A 19,450-nucleotide genomic window follows, 5' to 3' on the forward strand; every position below is an offset into this window, starting at 1 on the left:
CTCGGGTCATTAGCCAATAGCAAAGGGGCTGGGTTAACGGGACCCCTTTTCGTCGCCAGCAGTTTGTAATGCAACCCTGAAATTTACTTGCCCCCTTGGGAGCTATGGAAGGTCTAGAACAGCCACTCATGGTGCTTGGCCCAGCCACTGCATCGCAAGCCTGACATTGGTCGGCGCACAACGATCTCATCTTTCCTAGCGATGTTTATTATCGTTGCTGCTGTTGTCATCTAGCCCTTTTTATTGTGCAATCCCCGAACATTGCAATAAAGTAAGGCGTTGTCTGTAGGCAATCAGCGTAGAGAAGGAGTTAGCCGGCTCTCGGACCCTCTCCGCCCCTCACGTAAAAGGCCCAGGACGAGCGAGGTGAAGCAACGCCGACCGCTCTCCCACGTTGATGACATGCCAGATCCGTCTTCAACGTCTAATTAGGACGAAGATCTAAACGCCGTGTCTGCTCATCTCGTCCTTAGCACGCTTAAGGAGGTGCAGTTGAGGCGACAGTCATACTAGACCCGACGCAGGTTGGAGGTAGCAGTAAAGGGGGGGAGAAAGAAAAATCCGAGACCCGCAGGCGCCAACCCCCTTCCAAAAAAGCCACCAAGGTATGCCCCGGCACCTCGTTCGTCAACAAGGTTCTTTGCTTTTTTTGGGAGAGGCCTGATACCCGCGATCCGCGCCTCCAGCAGCCCGTCGTTGACGACGTTCCGCGACCTAATCTGCCCACCCTCGGCCGGACTACCCCCGACACCGCCATCTACGCCGCCCCGAGAACTCCCACCACCATTTGCACATGACGGACTGGATGAGGGCAAGTCTGCTGAGTCCTTGACAGACCCGTGGGCGGTTTTGGCTGCCCAGGACTCAAGAGGCTGGATATTGAAGCTGTATATAAGGCGCGGGTCGAAAGGAAATCGCGATAGGAAGTGTGCTGCACGGTAAACCGAAGCCCGACTATTACAGTTTCTCCAACAACAACAACCTAGGACTGCGTAGTCTTACGCGCAATCGTCGGCCTGCTGCCGCCTGCGTCGATTGGGATATTGGCTTCGAACCCGCGATTTCTACTAATTGCCCGACCGCCAACCCCGCGCAATCGCCGCATATTTGTCTACCTGGAGGCAGTGACCGCGGCGTGTGCGGGCTGCCAGATGAGAGTATGGCAGCTGTGTCACAGACCGCGACAACCTTCACGCGGCCTACAAGCTCCCATGGGACTGGCTACCCGTGGGATGTCCCCATGACGGGCCAAACAGAGGTGAGATGCTGGGCGAATCTCGCCTTCCATCAGATTACCCCACTGCCCGTCCCGAGACGCGTTCGATTTCTTGTTGCAACCAGAACGCTCTTGCCTTAACATTAGCGCCATTTCCTTTGCCCATCTACCCACGCTGGTCCCTAAGCGCGGTGTCTCGAACACCAGTGGTTAAAACCCTCCAAGCACCCCCCTCAAGACCCGCCAATGCTAATCCTGTCTTTCTACGCGCAGAAGCCTATACAAGACAACAAAGGGCCCGCAAACGACGAAAATTCTAATCCGTCTAGTCGACCTCCTATGACGCCTCAGAATGGGAATTCAAGTCTGTACAACAACTCTGCGAGCCTAGAACTCGTTTCGCGCAAGCACACCAACGGCGAGACTGGCTCCGAAATGAAGCCCAGAAACTTCGAACCAAGCTATGTATCGCAATCCCATCACAAGGACATCAAGCCTCGAGGGGCCGTCAAAGACAACGAAAGCCCCGCCGATAGCTTGCTGGACCTATATGGCGCTGGAAAGGGCGATCGGCCCGATGAAGCTCGCAAGAAAGGAGCTAGCGATCTCTTTCCAGGTGACAACAACGAAGACAACTCAAAATGGATCCACAGAGACAAGTTAGCAAAGATAGAGAGTGAGGAGCTGCAGGCCGCAGGGTTTTTCCTGCCCAAAACAAGAGAGAGGGCGAGATCCAAGAGTCAAAACCGAGCGAGGCGAGACCAGAGCCAAGATAAATCTAATGGGCAGGGACGGGCTGCCGGTGCCGTGGATCAGATGACGGCACAATCTAGGAAGAACTCAGCGGCCGCAGTTGAACCAAGGACCCCGGACGCGGCCTCGGTTCCCAGCTGGGACCTGAGACTGCCCGAGGAGGCTGCCGAAGAGGGCTACTTTGTTTCTAATGGGGTGGGCAAGGGTCTGTCACGGATTCCGGTTGCCAAGGCAAGCCCTGTACCCATACCAAGTGAGCATCTCGAACGGGACACGCTTTTGGTCCGAAAACGGGACCACAGCCCTGGCGAAGATGACGGGCTGAGTCTGCCAAGGACGCGGGCAAGGAGTGGCAGCACAGGAAATCCGATTGCAAGAGCAACGACCAACGGACCCTCTCACACCACCGCCCAACCGAATAAGAGGAACGATGCGTCACCCAAGAAGGGATCAGCTATTACAGCACCTAGGAAACCGTCCGCCATCAAGCCAGCAACCGGTCCCGCAGGCCGACCACGAACCCGTGGCGGTCCCAGCAAGGACTCTACTAGCAGTGGGGGAGGGACAACGCGACCATCGACAAGGTCCGGAGAACGCGAGCTATCTCTTGGCTCGAGTAGCAAGCAGATGGAGGGGGAACCTCCTTGGATGGTCTCGGCATACAGACCGGATCCCCGCCTGCCACCCGACCAGCAATTACTGCCGACTGTAGCCAGACGGTTACAGCAGGAGAGGTGGGAGCGGGAAGGGAAATTTGGGAATGTCTACGACAAAGAGTTTAGGCCACTCACCGACGAAGGCTTCTTAAAGCCCCCAGAATTTGAGGCCTCGACGGAGGAGGCCGACAGAGACGACCAGAGGTACGATCAGAATGACGACCAGGCTGATTGGCCCCTTAAGACGGAGTCGAGGAGCCCAAATATGCCTGGAAGGGCCGGCTCGTATTCGACAATGCCCAAGATCACCGACTTGCCAGCCATGAGCCCTTTGCCCAGCCCAAGAACACCAGTACAACAGCCCCCACCCCAGCCGACCCCAGCGATTAGGGTGCCGGCACCACCAGAGGAGCCACTTCAAAAGAAGGACGGATGCGGGTGCTGTGTGGTCATGTGAGAACCCTACACGGACCTCTTTTTCCCTACGATTTCGCGCAGGAGACAAGACGGCAGCGCCGTTTAAACAGAACTCTTGCCGATTTACACTTCTAGTTGGCTTGGACCATATCGAGTTTTCACCCGCTTTTTGTCAAGACAGCATAACCTCAGTAGGCGAGCCGAGTTGCTGCCTCTTTCATAAGTACTAGCCCCCTCGCCAACCAAAAAGACTCGGGCAGTGAATCCGGGCCTACGACGAACGATCCTTCTTCTGCCCAAGGCACATTAGGTAGCCATGTTTCCAGTAGTTCGCAGCACGCCGTTGCTACTTCTAGGGATTTCAGACGTTGACCGGTGCGCCTCCTTTCCGTCATTATATCGCCATCTCGAGTAGACAGCGTAGCAAGCAATTGTGGCGAGGCAAGGCTTGAAGTCAACAATCAGAGGCGCCTACAAACGGGGAACCCCCCGGGGGCTGAGAGTATTATCTTCACTATTCAATCTGCGGATCTTTCACTCATCCGTCACATCAATACGACTACGCTGTATACCCAAATTTCATTGTCCAAGCGCCCGGGGCGAACACATCTATACATCTCACCATCTGGGGAACGCCCCTGGACCTGACGGCTTCATTTTCTCAAACTCCTTTCTTTCTGCCGGAAGTTGGTTGCTTCTTGGAGACATTGAAAAACCGAGAAGGAATGGTAGGCAGAGTTGGAGCCCATCTGAGCGCTGGGATCACATCCTCACCTTTGCATTTCACGTTGTACATCTTATGTTTTGTTGTCTATGTCTAGACAGTTCGCCACATGGGAGGTTTGAACCTAATTTTTCTCTGTCCTTTCCGCTCGGTTTCTCATTTTTTTCTACTCGAATGCGGTGTTTCTCCTTTTCGGAGAGACAAACCGGGTATTCTGTGATGGCGTTTAAACACACTGAAGCCTGTGGGAACCAAGATACACAGATCTGGGATATTTTAAAATATTTTTTCCTTGAAAAGAAATCAACCGTCTATCCCGCGCGTATGGGATTTCTTGGTATTTTCTTATTCTTATCTTAACTGGCTACCACGGGGCACAAGGGCGGGAAGCCAGGCGGAGCCAGAAGCGAGCGAGCCATGCCAGCTTGTTGAATGAGATTGGTGGATTCGACGAAAGAGATAGCTTACGAGTGGGCGAGTGAGCATCGAGGAAGCATTGGAGAAAGGGAGAACGCGGTGCGGACACAGAAGAATGGTCCTACTTCTTGCTGTTATTGTTTTTGTTTTTGATGCCTCGACTTATGTCAGGGCATGAGAGTCTGATACCCAAATCTATTTATTTATTCAGTAACTGGTTTCCTTTCCCTAGTGTTGTAACAAGCCCCTGAACCCATGAAGTGTCACGGGCAATAACCGGAAACACCCATTAGGGTATCAGGTTGTTGTAGACAGACTCATACTGTCCAATGTTGTGCCGGGCACAGCCTCTCTTCAACGGCCCGGCCTAAGTTGTTTGAACTTGGGCTTGGACGTCAAGTTCAAAAATAATAAAGATCACTTAGGCCTTTGTGCTGTACACTCCGTCCTCTCGATCGGAAGTAGATTAAGCAATGGTGTTTTGGTGCGTGCGGCGGCTTGTAATGCAACACGATCATGATGCGGGAAAGAAGGGGGCGAAACATTTGCACAGACACCAGACGCCACACGCCACAGCCACCACTTGCGCGTAACCTTCATTGACAGAGCACTCGCCTAAGGTGTACAATAGGCACGTGGGCGATTTATGTGTGTCATTACGTGTATATAGCCAGCGACAAAAGCAAGTCGGCCTACTTCGGCGGTGCGGCAGAACGACAAGTGGGCAAGGCGTCATGTTTGAGGGGGTTGAGATAGAGATCGCAAAAGTGGGAGAGCATTGTCGAATACCGATCAATCCTCTGATCTAGATCGATCGACTGCTGCTAAGCCGCGCCTGGTATGTATGTAGGTAGGGCAGCTTACGGCCAGGCTCTTACATTTTCCCTTGCTAATAAGCAGCCATGCATGTGCTTGGCTGGGCCGCACCCCGTTAGGAAATTACTCCCCGGAGTCAAGAAAGCCTATCTTGTTGCTACGTATGGTACTACTCGAGTAGGTAGTAGCGGGTAGCCGTGCCCGGGTCACAAGCAACCAAGAGGGAATAGGTAGGACTCGGGCAAAGTGCGCCGAGTCCCAACGGACACCCAACCGCCGATCCCTAGGCGTTCAGGTGGATCTGGCTCTTGATGGTGGTGTTTTTAGGTATGGTATTCCGTGGGTTGAAACGACTGTCGTAGAGTTTATAATTGGCAGCCATCGTCGAACCTGGTGTAGATCTCGATGTTCCCAGACTCCCAAGCGTTTTCGTTTTCATGCGCTTTACTGTATGCCCATCTCATCATTGCCATAGCTGGTCATAGGTTTTACCCACCTTATATAACTTCCAGGTTAGTTGGTTATCCATCTCGATTGATGCCCTTTTTGCCCCTCCTCCTCCCCGGAACAAGCCCAGCCAAGACCACCCCGAAAAGCACGCTAGAACGAGGGGGTTCCTTCCCGAGCTACGGTGCTGACCTTACGGGCAGGCGGTATGGAGGTCCTTCTCGAAAGCTGGGCTAGCTATAGGCCGGACTTTAAACTCCAGGCTGCTCCAAGGGGCGCCAAGCTTCGTTTCGTGCGAGAGGGGCCCCTCGGCCTTCTGAAATGGGTATTGATGAGCACCACCCAGAGGCCAACCACAGCGTCTTGCGCGTCGAGCTAAATAAAATACCTGGATGCAGAAAGGGTGTGTGCAGTGTCGAGATCCTGTCTCATTGGACATACTCTGCCCCGTGCTTGTGTAACTTTGAGCTTCTTATCTACTGTAGCTGCATCTAGGAAGGCGCGCAAGGGCAAGCGGTGGGATATTGTCTGTATGTATGTACACGGTCAGGATGGGCATGATTGTTTACAGTTTACCCCGCGGCAGGGCGGGCGCTGCTATGTCCACGCGGTCGAGAAATAAACTCAAAGTAGCATAATTTACGTTCACTTCCCAAGCCACTGCGGGGCCGAACATGCGGAAACCTCCTGATATGTATCTTGATTACCGCTCTGGGTCAGGTTTGAGTCACGGCGACGTGTTGTCTTAGGATGATGAGGCTCGCTCGCCGCTCCGTACATCCTTCGCGTCTTTTCCAATATATTCTCTGGTGTTGAGGTTGATACCCGACAGCTTTCGGGCTCGTCTCCTTAGCTGCTGCTGTCACGCTGAGAGGTCATGAATTGTATGTGCGTGTGTAAGTATGCACATCACCTGAGTGATCTGCAGGCCTCCAGAAATCCGAGAGCGGGAGAAGTTCGATGGCAGCGACATTGGATCGATTGACGCACTGCGACGATCCGGCTCAGTTGCAATAAGACCTCAGGGACAGAATCGCTGACTGACTAGCAGTCGGAAAGAGTCGTTATCAATGAGCGGGGAAAGGACACATGTGCATGAACCAAACCCCATTGCATGAGACAGGGGCCCGAGGTAAGTCTAGGTCCCTAGATATCTAAGTTAGGCATGTGGTAAAAGGCGTATGCGCGTTGCTTTCTCGATAAGTCCCGTGTAAGTGTTTAATCACCGAGCGGCGGTAGAAGCATTGTGGACGAACATCAGGTGGTAGGTTATTAGGTTCGACACGGAACACCTTAGAGAGGTTACGGAATAGTGGAAGCGGAGTGGTACGATATGCCATATCATCGGAGTCAGGACAACCCTGCCGCAGCTCGGAAGCTGTGAGGGCTCTGTCAGCGAGCACGGAACAGGCAATTTTGGGCATCGGCGGAGAGATTGTGCCCTCGGCCGGAAGCTTTCACCTAGCAGCCGATCCCTCTGACAAGACTCTCAGCTGTCGGAAGAAGCCGTTGTCTGCCGTGAATCCAAAATGTGTGGCTGACTGAAGACAGGCCGATGATATGTCTCAGCAAACTTCAGGCAGGTCTGAGATGTTGTGTTTCCCCCTGATTAGCAGTTGTGCTATTGAGGCGTTTCTAGCATCTCGAGTTTTTACACCGAAACACCAAACAGGCCAAGCTGATTCTCTTTCCAAAGTGGAAAGGTAAGGTGGTTAATTACCTCCTGTCTTGTGGTTAGCTGGTGGTGCCCTCGATCTTCACCTATCAATCACCACAGAGGGTGCAGTGTGTGTGTACAAAGACACAGCTCCAATCTACAGGTACGGGACAATCCGTAATTACAACGTGCTTGTCGGAACGCCTCTACCTGGTATGAAACAAGTGCGAGATTTGTATCGCAGCGCGGATAGGGATCAACCTAAAAATGTCTTGCTAAAACGCCTGCTTTCGGGCCGGAGTGCGCGAACGTTCCCGCCTGTAGGGAGTAGCCTGTAATTACGGGGAATAAAGTGGCTGCAGATGGCAAAATGTTCCCCAACTCCAGTTGGAGGTTTTGCCATCAGGGGTGAAATGAAACAGAGTCAAATCTCGTCTGAGGGGTTGAGATTGTTCTCTGAGCCCGACTGAGCCTTTGGGTTGGTTTTTAAGACTCTTGAAGCTCCTGGCAAGGCTGCAAAGTTGGACGATCGCCTTCCTAATATCCGAAGGAGGATGGAAGTTAACACGGGTCTGGTCTGGGCTAAAGACAAGGGTCGGTATGAATGTTTCTAGACCGCCTCTGGTTCTTTCCTGGAACTCTTGAGAATATGCATTTACTGAAGGTGCTCCAAAGGAACTCCGCACCGACGGAACCACCTTATGTCCACGAGTCTCCCTCCCGAACAGAAAAAAACCCATCTTGACTATTGTGAGTATACCTTCTTGAGTCCTAGCATTAAACTTTATTTGCTAATACATAAAAGGCTCCAGTAAAGACAACCGGGGGTTTATCCGAATTCTTCTCGCTATTGCCCCCATAGCTCACCAAAGTACCAAGTAACGGGTGACTCGTTTATTGCACTTGCCAAAACCCACCCTGTCCAACAGACACTGATCTGGACTTCAAATCTCGATCTCGACGCGCACTTACGCCGCGCACGCGAACCTTTTTTCTGGTGGGGCTTGGGATCAGACCCACCTTTTGTTTAGGAGTCTCGACTAATTCGAGGTGACATTCAAGTACCTCAAGCAGGTATTGCAGGCCGAGCTGTACTTTGTCCGTACTTTGACTTTGGGTAGTGTGTTCCCACCCGCCCGCTCCCGCTCGCTCACAGGCCATTCCATGGCAACCTCGGACACAAGTTCCCTGGCCAGAGTTGTATGAATGTACCCCCGTAACTCTCCTTGAACTCAGGTACATGTACCACCTTGGTGCACACAACGTCCAAGGCGCTCCTTGGCGAGTTTGGGGCGCTCCTAAGTCCTGACTGACGCAAGGCCATAAAAAAGCTTGGTCTGGCCAGCCCATCCGTCCCACAGCCAACACCTGCCCAACGTGACCTAGGTACCCACCAAGCTCTCCCTTAATAAAGCAGTGTAGCCGCACACCAGTACATACGTTTTCGACCTTCAACTGCGCTCCAGACTTACACCAAAACAACCTGTTTCGCCTCGAGTTGTCTGTGTATGTGAGCGTTTCGCTGCCGGACCCTCAGTTTCGCCATGGCTTCCTACCGCCCCAAGGTTGCCTACAGCTCCTCATCTTCATCTTCGACATATTCGTCATCAGACTCGGACCTGTCTATGGACTCAACACAACGCCCCGTTCAAGTCTCCATACTTCGCTGTTTGAGATGCGCCCGGGCCGAAGAGATGACGTCGACAGACGACCCAAGACTCTCCGGAATGGTCCAGATTGGGACTAATATCTACTATTGCAAGCGGTGCGCCAAGATGGTGGGCTATAAGTGAAGGCGCATGTCGTCACCAATCCCGATACACGAAATACATGCATGGATCGATAAGTGCCCGGGAGCCAGGTCAGCAACACAGATACGTCGCCAGCGATTTCAACTCGTCGTTAGAGTTTGAGAGGAGAGGGGACAACCGTTGTTCTCTCCACGATATCAAAACGACGACACCGCACTTCTAGCTGCGCCGTGCGTTACCGCCTTTCGCTCCTTTTCCCGCATCATCGGAGGGCGATTGCTCGGTTGCATCGTGGCAACGCCAAATTTCCAAACGGATCTTTTCATAGATTGGACATCCCGCGACATGAACAGCGCAGAAAAACCCTGCTCTTCGGCCATGCCTCTAAGGTCATGGCCGTGACAAACACGGCGCTTGGGCACAGCCATCTGCATTGGCAGTCCCCGAACATATGGAACCTGTCGATCCGAACAGGACTCAGCAACCACTTGGAGACTACGGAGCAGCTGCACAGCCCGCCCTACCACACCCCATCTCCACCCCCTCGAGTGTCAATCTGTCAGCGTACGGTATTGGAGACGCGCCGAACAACACGCGGCCCATGCACACAACGTACCATCAGTCGACTAGAAGGTTTAAAGTCTTGTGGCACCGAGGCCGGTCGGGAAGCGCCCTCGCGCCCTCGTGCCCTCGCGCCCTGCGGCTGTCGCAGATACGGCAACTCCGGCCATGGAGCATGTGGCCGCAGGGCTTGGCCCGTACTCCCGCTCGTTCCGCAAATACCCTAGTCTGGACATATCGAATTTCAACAACACTGCTGGATGTGCTGCAACAGTTGCCAGACGCGACTGCCATATTAGCATTTGAATCAACGCGCCAGGCTGGGCAGAAGCGCACGCGCAGCTTTTTTTTTTTTACCTTATTCATCATCCTGCGTTTTTGGCCTGCAAAAGCGACACCCACATGCCGCTCAACTGCTGGGCCTCGATAGGTCCCTGTCCTTGCCAAGATCTGACGTCGACCTGCTTCCGCCTGAACTCGTCATGGCGGGGCTGCGCGGAAGGTAGTTAGGGCATGTGGGGCTTGCCGTTAACGAAGGGTTCACCATTTTCTCTTTTATGTTTCTCTCAAAGATTATGTCCCGAGACGGCCTACCTGTGCTCTTCGAAGAATTGCATGCAAGGAACTTATTTGATTTTGAGCGAGGCGTCTAGTCTTTGGATAAGTACCGGAATGATCACGACCAAGCAGTTTGGAAATTATGATAGAATTGCGCTATCTGCAGCAATCTTTTACGACAAGCCCATGAAACAAACTATTACCATACCTGAACAAATTGCTTCGCATCTATCATCATCTTTGTGCCTAAAAATATCAAGTTATGTGTAATTGTGTAAGTTGGGACGCACAGACAGCCCTCCCAAACAGTTGGTTACTCATCTCTCAACGTATACAGATACATGCGCATTTGACAGAACTGTGGTTGGCTTCTTTGTCAATGGAGAACGCACACAGAAACCTGGAGAACCCTAGACCAGCTGAACAAAGCTCGGCAGTTTCATCTGGAACCTTAGATGCCGAGAGCCTACCAAGCACTCTCCCACACCAGCTGCAATTAATGAGCTGAAGAGGTTAGGTTACATGCACAGCTCTGTGGACACGAGCCCGTAGACCCTCCAACTCGTCGTTTCGTTCCTGTCTGTGCATCGAACAAGGAAAGATCTGCTCTTCCGAGGCAATCAATCGCACCCAAGATTGTTGCCCAACACAAAAGCGAACGGTGACGGGCACGCGCTTGGCGCTGCCTGTGAGCCGTGAAGGAAGCCAATCAAGAGCTAATGGGATATCGTGGGCTTCCGCTCCTCGAAAGAGGGAAAGGGGCTGCTGATCAAGGGTCCCCTCGGCCTGCACAGCGACATCATAAATCTGGCTTATCGTTGTCTTTGTTGTTCAAAAGGCCTCCGGAATATTTTTCAACGTGTTACAGTGGTAGGGAGGACGTCAGAGGGAGGCCAGGGGGTAGGCTTGACTGCCGAATTGACGCACGGTTGATAACCGCTGTATCCGTCTTTGCGTATCCACATTGAAGACATGAAACGCACCAAAATACTTTGGACAAGGCCGGCATGCGGGGAATCGATATCCACGTTAAAAAGAAATCAGTCTCAGAGAGGCACTTTTGAACAGATATTCACCACCATTTTCTAATTTTAAAAAGGCCTAGCGTTTGAACATAGGTTATCAGAGGAGGCCAAGTTTCACTACTTCTTGCCTTTGAACGGTTACTGCTGGTTTGTTTTCACACCATCAGCAAGGAGGGCGGCCCATCGGCTCGGAAATCGCTGACCAGACAAGACACAATGGGAGCTGCGGCGGGCGGCCTTGACCTCTCTCAACAACTTCGGCCCTTTGGTCATGAGCATCTACTTGGCAGCCCCTATGAAGGCAGACATACAGACAAGTGAGCAGGAACTATGCACAGTCGACAAATCACGCCCCTCCCCCCGATGCACGCTGCAGGTTCGAAGGGGGCCACCTCATCAACAAAAAAGGTCCACGACACCATCCCCCAGATGGGCTCGCATGCAGGCGGGCCATGCGACACAGTCCCCGACCTAGTCCCGGATGACACCTCCCTGCTGGGCGAAGAGACACGGATATTGATAATAACTCACTCTAAGACAATTATAGCATTATGCCCTTTGGGCTGTGCATCGCGTCATCCAGTTCCTACATGCCAGAGCTGTGGGCCGGTGGAACGCTCAACCAGACAGACAGACATGACAAGACACAAGAGACGGGACAGACAACGAAATCGGCACAAACCGCGTCACAGCGGGAATGGGAATTGTCCCTAACGTAACTACGGTAAAGTTTGCCATAGTACTTACTGCAGTAGCGCAGCTTTGTATGTCTCTCCTCCCCTCTTGTCCTCCACTCCGATGACCTCACCCTGCATCCCGTTGACACTGCCGGCGGGGATATAGCTTGGGCGGGGGATGGAGCTTTAGACATTTTCGCGTTAACGTACATTGCTACCTTCACGCGTAGAGTCATAAGTGTGCTTAACGAATTCATCTCACTCTGTTCTGTGCCCAACTACATGCGTATAGGGATTTGATACCCAGCAGGGTCCTCCATGCATGTCATAAGCTTCGAGCTCCGAGACAGCTTCTCCCTGCTTGACGTAGCGGGGAGAGGGAGGTAAGGTGAGATTGCATGCCTGCGTGAAAGATGTGGAGAGCTACTGCTACTGTACTAATCATGAAATTATCGCATCGGACCCCTTTCCCCGAGGGTATGATACCCTTATTTTTCTTTTCCAGGACCGCCGTACGTAGCTAGAAGAGAATGGACAATGAGAAATCACGCAGGGTCGTTGGAAAGCTCCCCTGCGGGAATTCGCCCTAAAACTGAGCGAGACCCTGGAGGGCGGCTTTGCAGATTTACATACGTAGGTAAGGTAAGCAGACACAACCCTGGCTTTGCATGTGGAAGTAGGTATTAGACAACTATGACGGAACCAAAGACGGATGAGCGTTCATCTAGATCGTCCCTCTAGTGCACGGAGACGGCTGCTAACCGATGCCAGCCGCCGCGGTCATTTGTTTACAGTCTCGGACGCTGCTGCCCGACATCATCAGGTCTTTGCGGTGATCCCCGGAGAAGCCTATTACGTATCCAAGCCGTTGCAGACAAACTCCCGAGGCTTGGAAGACCAACGGAAAGAGACCATCATCATTCTCCGTCAAGAAAAAGAGAGAGGAGCAAAAGCTCCGGACAGGGGGGGAGCAGAGAAAGAACGAGAAAGAAGAACTTCCCAAATTTGCGAATAGCCTCATCGGTGGGCCGGGCGCTTCCATCTGTGCCACTTCTCGCTGCAATGAAGTAATAAGACTGACGAAACACAATGACATGGGGGAAACACAAGCAAAGAAGAAGATCGAAACAAAACTTGGCCAAACCGAGCGGGGAAGGGTAAAAGGGGGAGCGCGGAGCAAATGGTCCGGAGGATTTGCTCCGGGCAGGCGTTCTTCCTGGCGGGGCGGGGCTCACGGGAGCATAGATGCTGAGCGGGAATCTGAGAAATCGCTGGCTCATCGGGCTTCTCGCTCACCTCAGATCCAAGGAAAAGTGAAGGCCAGCTTTCGCGCCTCCACCTTACAGCAGCAAAACTACGTAGGTATGTAAGGTTGCAACACAACTTGCGCCCAACTTGGCATTTGCATACATGCATGCATGCATGCATGCAACGTCTTTTTTGTCGCCAACGCGGTTAAAAACAGAAAGCTTTTCTCGGGTGCTGCCGAAACATCAAACGCGCCCCAATCTGTTAGGTTGGGTCGTTGTAAGAGGAGGGAGGGTCAGGAGGTACATAGTACAGTAGAGTACTCCCTCTCCCTCCTAAGAGACTGAGAGGGAAAACAATGATGCAAAAAAGGCTCTCTTCTGTCTTAATGACAACGCCCTGAGAAGCTAGACGAACCTGATGGAAAAGGGGAAGAAGTAGCACAGCGATATCACCAAAAACAACAAACAACCATATCAGAGTGGTGGGTTCCCCCCAGAAGGGCGCGATATCTCATTACTTGCATAAGAGTATTCCGAACATTTAACTTTCGTACCATGCCTCAATTCCAAAGCACCTAAATTTCTTCCTCCGTTATGATCCCAACGCTCCACCGCCGTGGCCGGTATTTCCAAACTCTAGAAAAACAGAAAACAGAAACTATTCCATACAAAAATGCTGCATAAATAACGGGCCATTCACGTCTCTCCTGCGCTCCCATGTGAAAGCGACAGTGGTACACCGTGAGAAAAGGGACGCCAGATGATAATGCTCATCCCTTCCCAAAAACGACCAAAGAGATCAATAAGCGTGCGCATGGACGAGTGGGAAAGGGTGTGTGCGCCTTTGGCGCCTGTGTGACGTGGTTGCTCCTTCCAACAACAAGCCGAAAAGGGAAGCCGAGAAGGAAAACTCCGAGGAGCGATAGGTTAAGGGAGTATCACGCCGCATGTCACCCGTCCATCTTCACGTCACCACCACTTTGCTGCTTGCCCATATGCTTGAGCAAGTAGCTGCGCTTGAAGTATTCGTTGGGGTGTACAATGGTCTCAAGCTGGGATGCCGTTAGGACGCCGTCATCTCGGGCCCGTTTCAGCTCCGTCTTGTGTACGTGTTCGAAAACGCTGTTACACGAACGAGGTCAGCATGCGTGCACGGTAAATTCTGCTTATTTCCCCCGCCCTCGAGGTGCCAATGTGTCCATAAACGAGGCGCATAGCGTCCGGGGGGAGGGTGGTAAAGAGAGCCGGGATCCGAGGGAGAATAACAAGGAATGTCTTTTATAAGGATATCGGCGATGCAGTCCAGAAGGGGCCGGCCAACCAACCAGGCAGCCAACCACCACCACAAGAGGGGCGGTAATAGTGATTGGCTGTATGAATCCAGACCGGATGACAAGAACTAAGACAACAAGGATGGGGAAAAGAAGGTTGACATACCGGTTACACGCCATGTGGAACTTCTGGTTATCCTTGTCCTCCTTTACGCCCTGCAACACGGCCCTGTCCGAGATACCAGAGGACTGCAGCAGAGAAGTGAGGTTTTCCATGTTGAAATGACGGTACGGGCAGCCGTGGGTCTCGCCGGGGCCTGGCGGGTGCTCCGTGAGAATTTTCTGGCAGCTGTACGGGCTGTATCCGCCACCTCGCCTGTTGGAGTCGCCGCCCACATCTCCGTACACGTGGCGTACGTTGTATCGGTACTCCTTGTTGAACTCGTCGTCTGTCAATTTGCTGAAGCCCTGCCGCCAGAAGAGGAGGCACTCTTCGAGACTGAGCCCGATACCCTTGAGGAAGAGCGAGTATTGCAAACGGCCGAAGTGCTTGAGTTTGGCATCCCGGCGCAATATCCGGTGCATGCTCGACATGCACATGGGGAAGTGCTGTACTAAGTTGTCCATGTTACGCGCCGTGATCTCGGCGCCTTCCACGGCGGTGCTGCCGCCACTGTAGTTAGAGTCGGGCGCGACAAAGTTCTTGGACAGGTGGTTCAGGATGGGAGTGAGGCGGTCATCCTCATCTAGACGAGGCAGTGCGCGAGCCGTGAGCTGGAAACATTGATTTTTGTCAGCCAGAACACCTCTTGGACAAGCTGAAAGGTCGATTCCTCAGAGTAGAGAGGAGGGGAGTCAAATTGATTACCTCCAATGCCCGTTCTAGCCGCGTCGTGAACTCGGCTACCACCATGCTCTGCTGTTCCCGAAACGGAACGTACGCCTTACCGGCCCTCAAGAAGACTCTTCGGCTCTCGACGAGATCAGGGACGCGCCCCCAGTCTACCTTGCACCACGTCTCCTCGTCTCGTGCCTGCTGGGCCTTCTTGCCGTAGCCAAACGACACGGCCGCAAGCTCGGCCGCAAACTGGCGCAGCTCATCTTCTGGCACTGGGTCCCAGTCGAGGTTTAGGCCCTGCACGAAGGCGGCCCGCTCGCGCATGTCGTCGGCGCTCAATCGCAGCCGGAACAGCATCGTCTCTACACGCGAAAAGCGCCGCCGAAGGTCTTCGGTGGACGAGAATGCCAGCCGCAGGATAAAGTGGCTGTAGTGGTCTTTCTGGCGTTGCGCAACGAGCTGGGTAGAAGAGGAGCTGTTGGCGTCAAGGGGCATGTACTTGTCGAGCAGCGGCTTCATGTGCAGTGCCGTCTCGGAGAGGGTCTTGTTGCGGAAGGAGCATGCCTCGAGCTCGGCGAGGACTGTATGGTAGACGTGATGTTAGAATGCGTTATCACTGATATCAGAGAGGGTAAGAGAGAGCGACCATACTGCGCAGTCTGTCGATAGCCCATTGCTCAAATTGCTCGAGCGTGATGTCTGCTGTCGGCGGGGTCGCGTAGAAGTTCAGGCGGTGGGGATACTGCGCTTCCTTGTACGTCGGGTCTGCAAACTGCTTCTTGCGGTGGTCGACGACATTACGCCTCTTGGCGTCGATGCGGTTGAAGTCTTGTCGTTTCATGGTGACGGCGGCGTGTTTTGTTGCCAGTTAATTGCTCCAGGGTCTGCGGCGTAGAGTCAAGATCGATGAAGGCCTCGAGAGGGCCCGGTTTGGGAGACGCGTGGAGACGCGTCTGGACCCTAGGCACCAATTAAGAGGAGCCAATCAGAGCAGCCCAGTGAAACGACGGTTGACATGCTTAACCCTAACCCTGTAATCTACTTTGTGGTCTCTGCCGCTGCCTCTGTTTCTCGCTGTAGAGTATCTGCCTGCCATTTCCTCGTTGGGTTGATCACAGGCAAAAGGCGAAAGAACCCCTATTTTCCCCGTTATGGGCCATAGGAGCTGAACTGAAGAAACACAAGTGTGCCAACCGTTCCAACAACTTGAAGGTCCTACCCTCACGTACCTGTCCCTACCCTTCACTCCCCAGCCATGACTATTAGCTTGATATCTGTTGTTGTCTCTTCTTGATAATTGTCTCCACTCGTAGTTAGACTGTTGTTCGGCTCATCCGCTCTCTATGATATCAGCATGGTCTTCCGACCGGCTTAGAGCGAATCAGACCCTCCTTGCCTCGCCGCTACTCGCCTCCGAAGGACCCATGCCCTGGAGCGTTTACCCTCAGACTGACGGACAAATAGCTCGTCGCTGCTCGTGTCGTACAGCCCGTCGTCAGCACGATGGTGTTCGGCGCCTCCCCTACCCGCTCTGTGCCTCACCGTTCGTTCAGACCGGCCACCGCCTCGCCGGCGTCTGCCCCCTGGTTTCCGAAGACGAATGCTTGTGGACACCCCTGTGGTCTGCCAGTAGCAGTCGGCACCGCTGCTGATGGCCACCAGAGATGGCAGCGCGGTTGAAGTCTGCGCAATGTATCGCTTCTCGTAGTAGTGCTCCCCGTGTGCCGAAAAGGCGAGCCGCTGTAGGCCGGCACGGAGCCTGCGCACAGCGTTCCTCCAGTTGACGCGCCTTAAGAGCGCGAGTAGACAAACGACAGGGTAGGCGGCCCCGAAAACGAGATTCATCGATTTATCTTCCGGCTTGATTTCTCCTCTAGCGGTGTTCCTGGATTCCCATATTGACCGACGCCAGTTCAAGCCTGGATTCGGGCCTGGATTCAAACCTGGAGGCGGAGCAAGCGTTGCATTCTGGGCCGAGGTGCATGCCGGGGCCTGTATATCATGCTGTGTTCCGTGTCAACTCGAGTCTTCAGTAGATGACAAGGGGCATCCGTAGCATATCACTTACAGACTCACAGTACTCGAGGAAATCTTTCAACGATGTCCACTGGGCCAGGAGCACTGACAGCCTGGCGTCCGAGGCAGAAGTAATCGTGGACCAGAGAGAGACACAAGACAGAACAAAAGCGACAAGCGCGGCTGTCTGCGCGGCGGTTCCTATACCTCGGGTCCAGCGATGTCTTCGAATAACCCCATGCTGGTCGGGCCGGGCTTGAGAAGAGTCGCACAACTGTCTGGGCTCTTCTTGATCTTGAATGAGGTTATTCCCACTGTCTGCGTCATTGGGAATTTGGGGACAGTTTTCTTGTTCTGTTGGATGTTCTGGTACTTGATCATCTATAGACTGTGCCTTCCGGGCGTCCATTTCGGCTCTCTGCATTGCCATGGCATTGCCTGCTGCCGATGTGACGCGCTATGTACAAGCCAAAAAAACCGCCGAACGTTGCGACAGCGAGAACCGACACGCTGCTTAAACAAAACCTGGAACAATTTAACCATTCTAAATGGGGGTCCCATGTTGAGCCCCATCTTCTTATCTCCTGCCCAGCGCCCAGTTTGTGAGGTGTGAGCTATGCTGATGACGCAGCCTAGGTGGGTTCCTCGAAGAAATCTGACCTCTGCTGGGGTTGACCGAGAAGATATGCCAGATTAAGAAGAAACCAATCCAGATCCAGAAATGCCTGCAGATGGTAACCAGGCATCTGCAGATCTTCTCGGCGGCCTTGGTCGCTTGTAACCGGGGAATCACGCAAGGCTGAGCCTCGGGGCGCATGGTAGCTTGAGCTTACACCACCTTCCCAGCAACCTCATTGTAATTTCGCAAGAGGCTGTGCATCTGGAGCTTGGCGGCCGTTTAACCCCGCTGTCGTTCGATCTTTGTAGTTTGACAATGTAATGCAGAGAAACCAAAGCTCATTCGCACCAGCATCGCGGCTCGGGATCGCCGCGGTATCATAGCTGCCGTGACCTTTTGGCTTGAGGCGGGTAAACGACGTGCCCACCCCTCTAGGAGGCTGTCAAGCTGTAACCTCTAGACCCTAACCGAAGAGCACGAAGAGCCACCGGGGCATTTTGCATCTAAGATGCCTCCCGCGGCAAGTAGTTTTGTATTTTTAACAACTTCAGCTGCGTTGGCAGAGAGCGCTGCCTGGCTAGCAGGAACAGCTCGCCGTCGCGAAAGAGCGCCGACCCTTGCCTCAAGCGGTTTAAGTGCTCCGGGCCGAGAACAGGGCGTAAATCGTGAACCGCGAGCGTGCGGCCGTAGTTTCGCGCACCCTCGACAGCCATCGTAGAGAACCGCGCAGGGGGCTCTGGCACAGACGGCGAAACGGCTGCCGGAGCGGGAGAAGACTGTATCGCTTCTGGGTTGGCTTCCTCGGCAGAATCCGCGTGCGGCGGGCCAAGATACAAGAGACAGCCTCGGTGCTTTTCCTCCTTCGCGGCGCCATAGCTCGCACACTTGACGATATATTGCCGATGATCTTTCTCGACCATGGTCGCCAAAGAGATGAGTTCCTCGGCAAGACGACGCCTCATCAGCTCGAGGAGGAAGGTGTGCATATCCTTGCGCCAGACAGCGCCATTCAAGGCCTTCTTGTATCTGACAGAGGCACCGCCACGGAACAACTTCTTGTGGCCGTCGCGAAATTTCGAGCCCGCTACAAGAAATTTCTTGAGTAGTTCCTGGTGAGCGAGGATGTAGCTACCAGAACCCGTGGCAATCCCAACTCTGCGACTGTCGGCGGTAGCGGTGGTGGAATGCTGTTTCCCTTCTGCAGCTGGTGGTAGACCAGTCTTTGCTTCTTCGGTCTCGATCTCGTTGCTTTCAGCGGGCGGTTGACTAGCCTCTTCGTCGGCCTCGGCCTCTTCGCTTTCAGCGGGCACCCGTTTCTCTTTCTTTTCAAGATCTCGTGGGACAAACCAAGCTTTTGTCGTCTCGTTTGGTTTCAAGAGGTTGAATCCTTGGAGGAAGAATCTCGGAACTTTGGTGGCAGTTATAGGACATTCCCGAACGGGGGATGCTAAAGCTATGGCTGCGGTCGATGTCAGCAGCGGCCCTTGGGAGAGTTTGGAGAGCAATAAGGATGAAAGACGGAGAGTGAGTCCTACCGTAGGGATTCCGAGCTAGGTGCCGTTGGAACTTGGTTAGGGGAAACGAGGGCAATTTTGGCTTTGGTTTCGTGAACCTTTGCCGGGCCTCGTGGAATGCCGGGTCCATAAGGGGGGATAGTGGCAATTCGCCAATAGCTGTCATGACTGTCTTCTTGGTAAAGTCAGCCTCTAGCCCGCCTGGAGTCAAGGCAGATTCTTTGGCGCTGGAATTAGGGCCGAGGCCGATGCCGGTGCAGGTGCCGG

At 53.4% G+C, this 19,450-nt stretch overlaps 5 protein-coding genes across 5 annotated transcripts; 2 read left to right on the forward strand and 3 right to left on the reverse strand.

Annotated features, from left to right (window-relative positions):
• Window positions 1-958: 958 nt before the first annotated feature.
• On the forward strand, window positions 959-3,156 carry B0T26DRAFT_136728 (uncharacterized protein). The gene is made up of 2 exons (XM_060433375.1): window positions 959-1,258; window positions 1,493-3,156. The coding sequence occupies exons 1-2, from the start codon at window positions 1,160-1,162 to the stop codon at window positions 3,080-3,082; spliced, it is 1,689 nt and encodes a 562-aa protein (XP_060300294.1). The 5' UTR covers window positions 959-1,159; the 3' UTR covers window positions 3,083-3,156.
• Window positions 3,157-8,647: 5,491 nt separating this feature from the next.
• B0T26DRAFT_638020 (uncharacterized protein) lies at window positions 8,648-8,896 on the forward strand (the record flags this gene model as incomplete). Its single annotated transcript, XM_060436984.1, has 1 exon — window positions 8,648-8,896. The coding sequence occupies one exon, from the start codon at window positions 8,648-8,650 to the stop codon at window positions 8,894-8,896; it is 249 nt and encodes an 82-aa protein (XP_060300295.1).
• A 4,593-nt stretch (window positions 8,897-13,489) lies between these two features.
• B0T26DRAFT_136883 (eukaryotic and archaeal DNA primase, large subunit-domain-containing protein) lies at window positions 13,490-16,140 on the reverse strand. The gene is made up of 4 exons (XM_060433377.1): window positions 15,686-16,140; window positions 15,065-15,615; window positions 14,363-14,970; window positions 13,490-14,047 (listed from the first exon to the last, which is right to left on the reverse strand). The coding sequence occupies exons 1-4, from the start codon at window positions 15,873-15,875 to the stop codon at window positions 13,876-13,878; spliced, it is 1,521 nt and encodes a 506-aa protein (XP_060300296.1). The 5' UTR covers window positions 15,876-16,140; the 3' UTR covers window positions 13,490-13,875.
• On the reverse strand, window positions 15,972-17,826 carry B0T26DRAFT_136818 (uncharacterized protein). Its single transcript, XM_060433376.1, has 2 exons — window positions 17,103-17,826; window positions 15,972-17,038 (listed from the first exon to the last, which is right to left on the reverse strand). The coding sequence occupies exons 1-2, from the start codon at window positions 17,478-17,480 to the stop codon at window positions 16,406-16,408; spliced, it is 1,011 nt and encodes a 336-aa protein (XP_060300297.1). The 5' UTR covers window positions 17,481-17,826; the 3' UTR covers window positions 15,972-16,405.
• Window positions 17,827-18,172: 346 nt separating this feature from the next.
• On the reverse strand, window positions 18,173-19,313 carry B0T26DRAFT_638517 (uncharacterized protein; the record flags this gene model as incomplete). The annotated part of the gene is made up of 2 exons (XM_060437043.1): window positions 18,173-19,128; window positions 19,205-19,313. The coding sequence occupies 2 exons, from the start codon at window positions 19,311-19,313 to the stop codon at window positions 18,173-18,175; spliced, it is 1,065 nt and encodes a 354-aa protein (XP_060300298.1).
• Window positions 19,314-19,450: the final 137 nt, after the last annotated feature.

Source organism: Lasiosphaeria miniovina (assembly GCF_030549165.1).
Source record: "Lasiosphaeria miniovina strain SMH2392-1A chromosome Unknown B0T26scaffold_2, whole genome shotgun sequence".
Lineage (NCBI taxonomy): Eukaryota > Fungi > Ascomycota > Sordariomycetes > Sordariales > Lasiosphaeriaceae > Lasiosphaeria > Lasiosphaeria miniovina.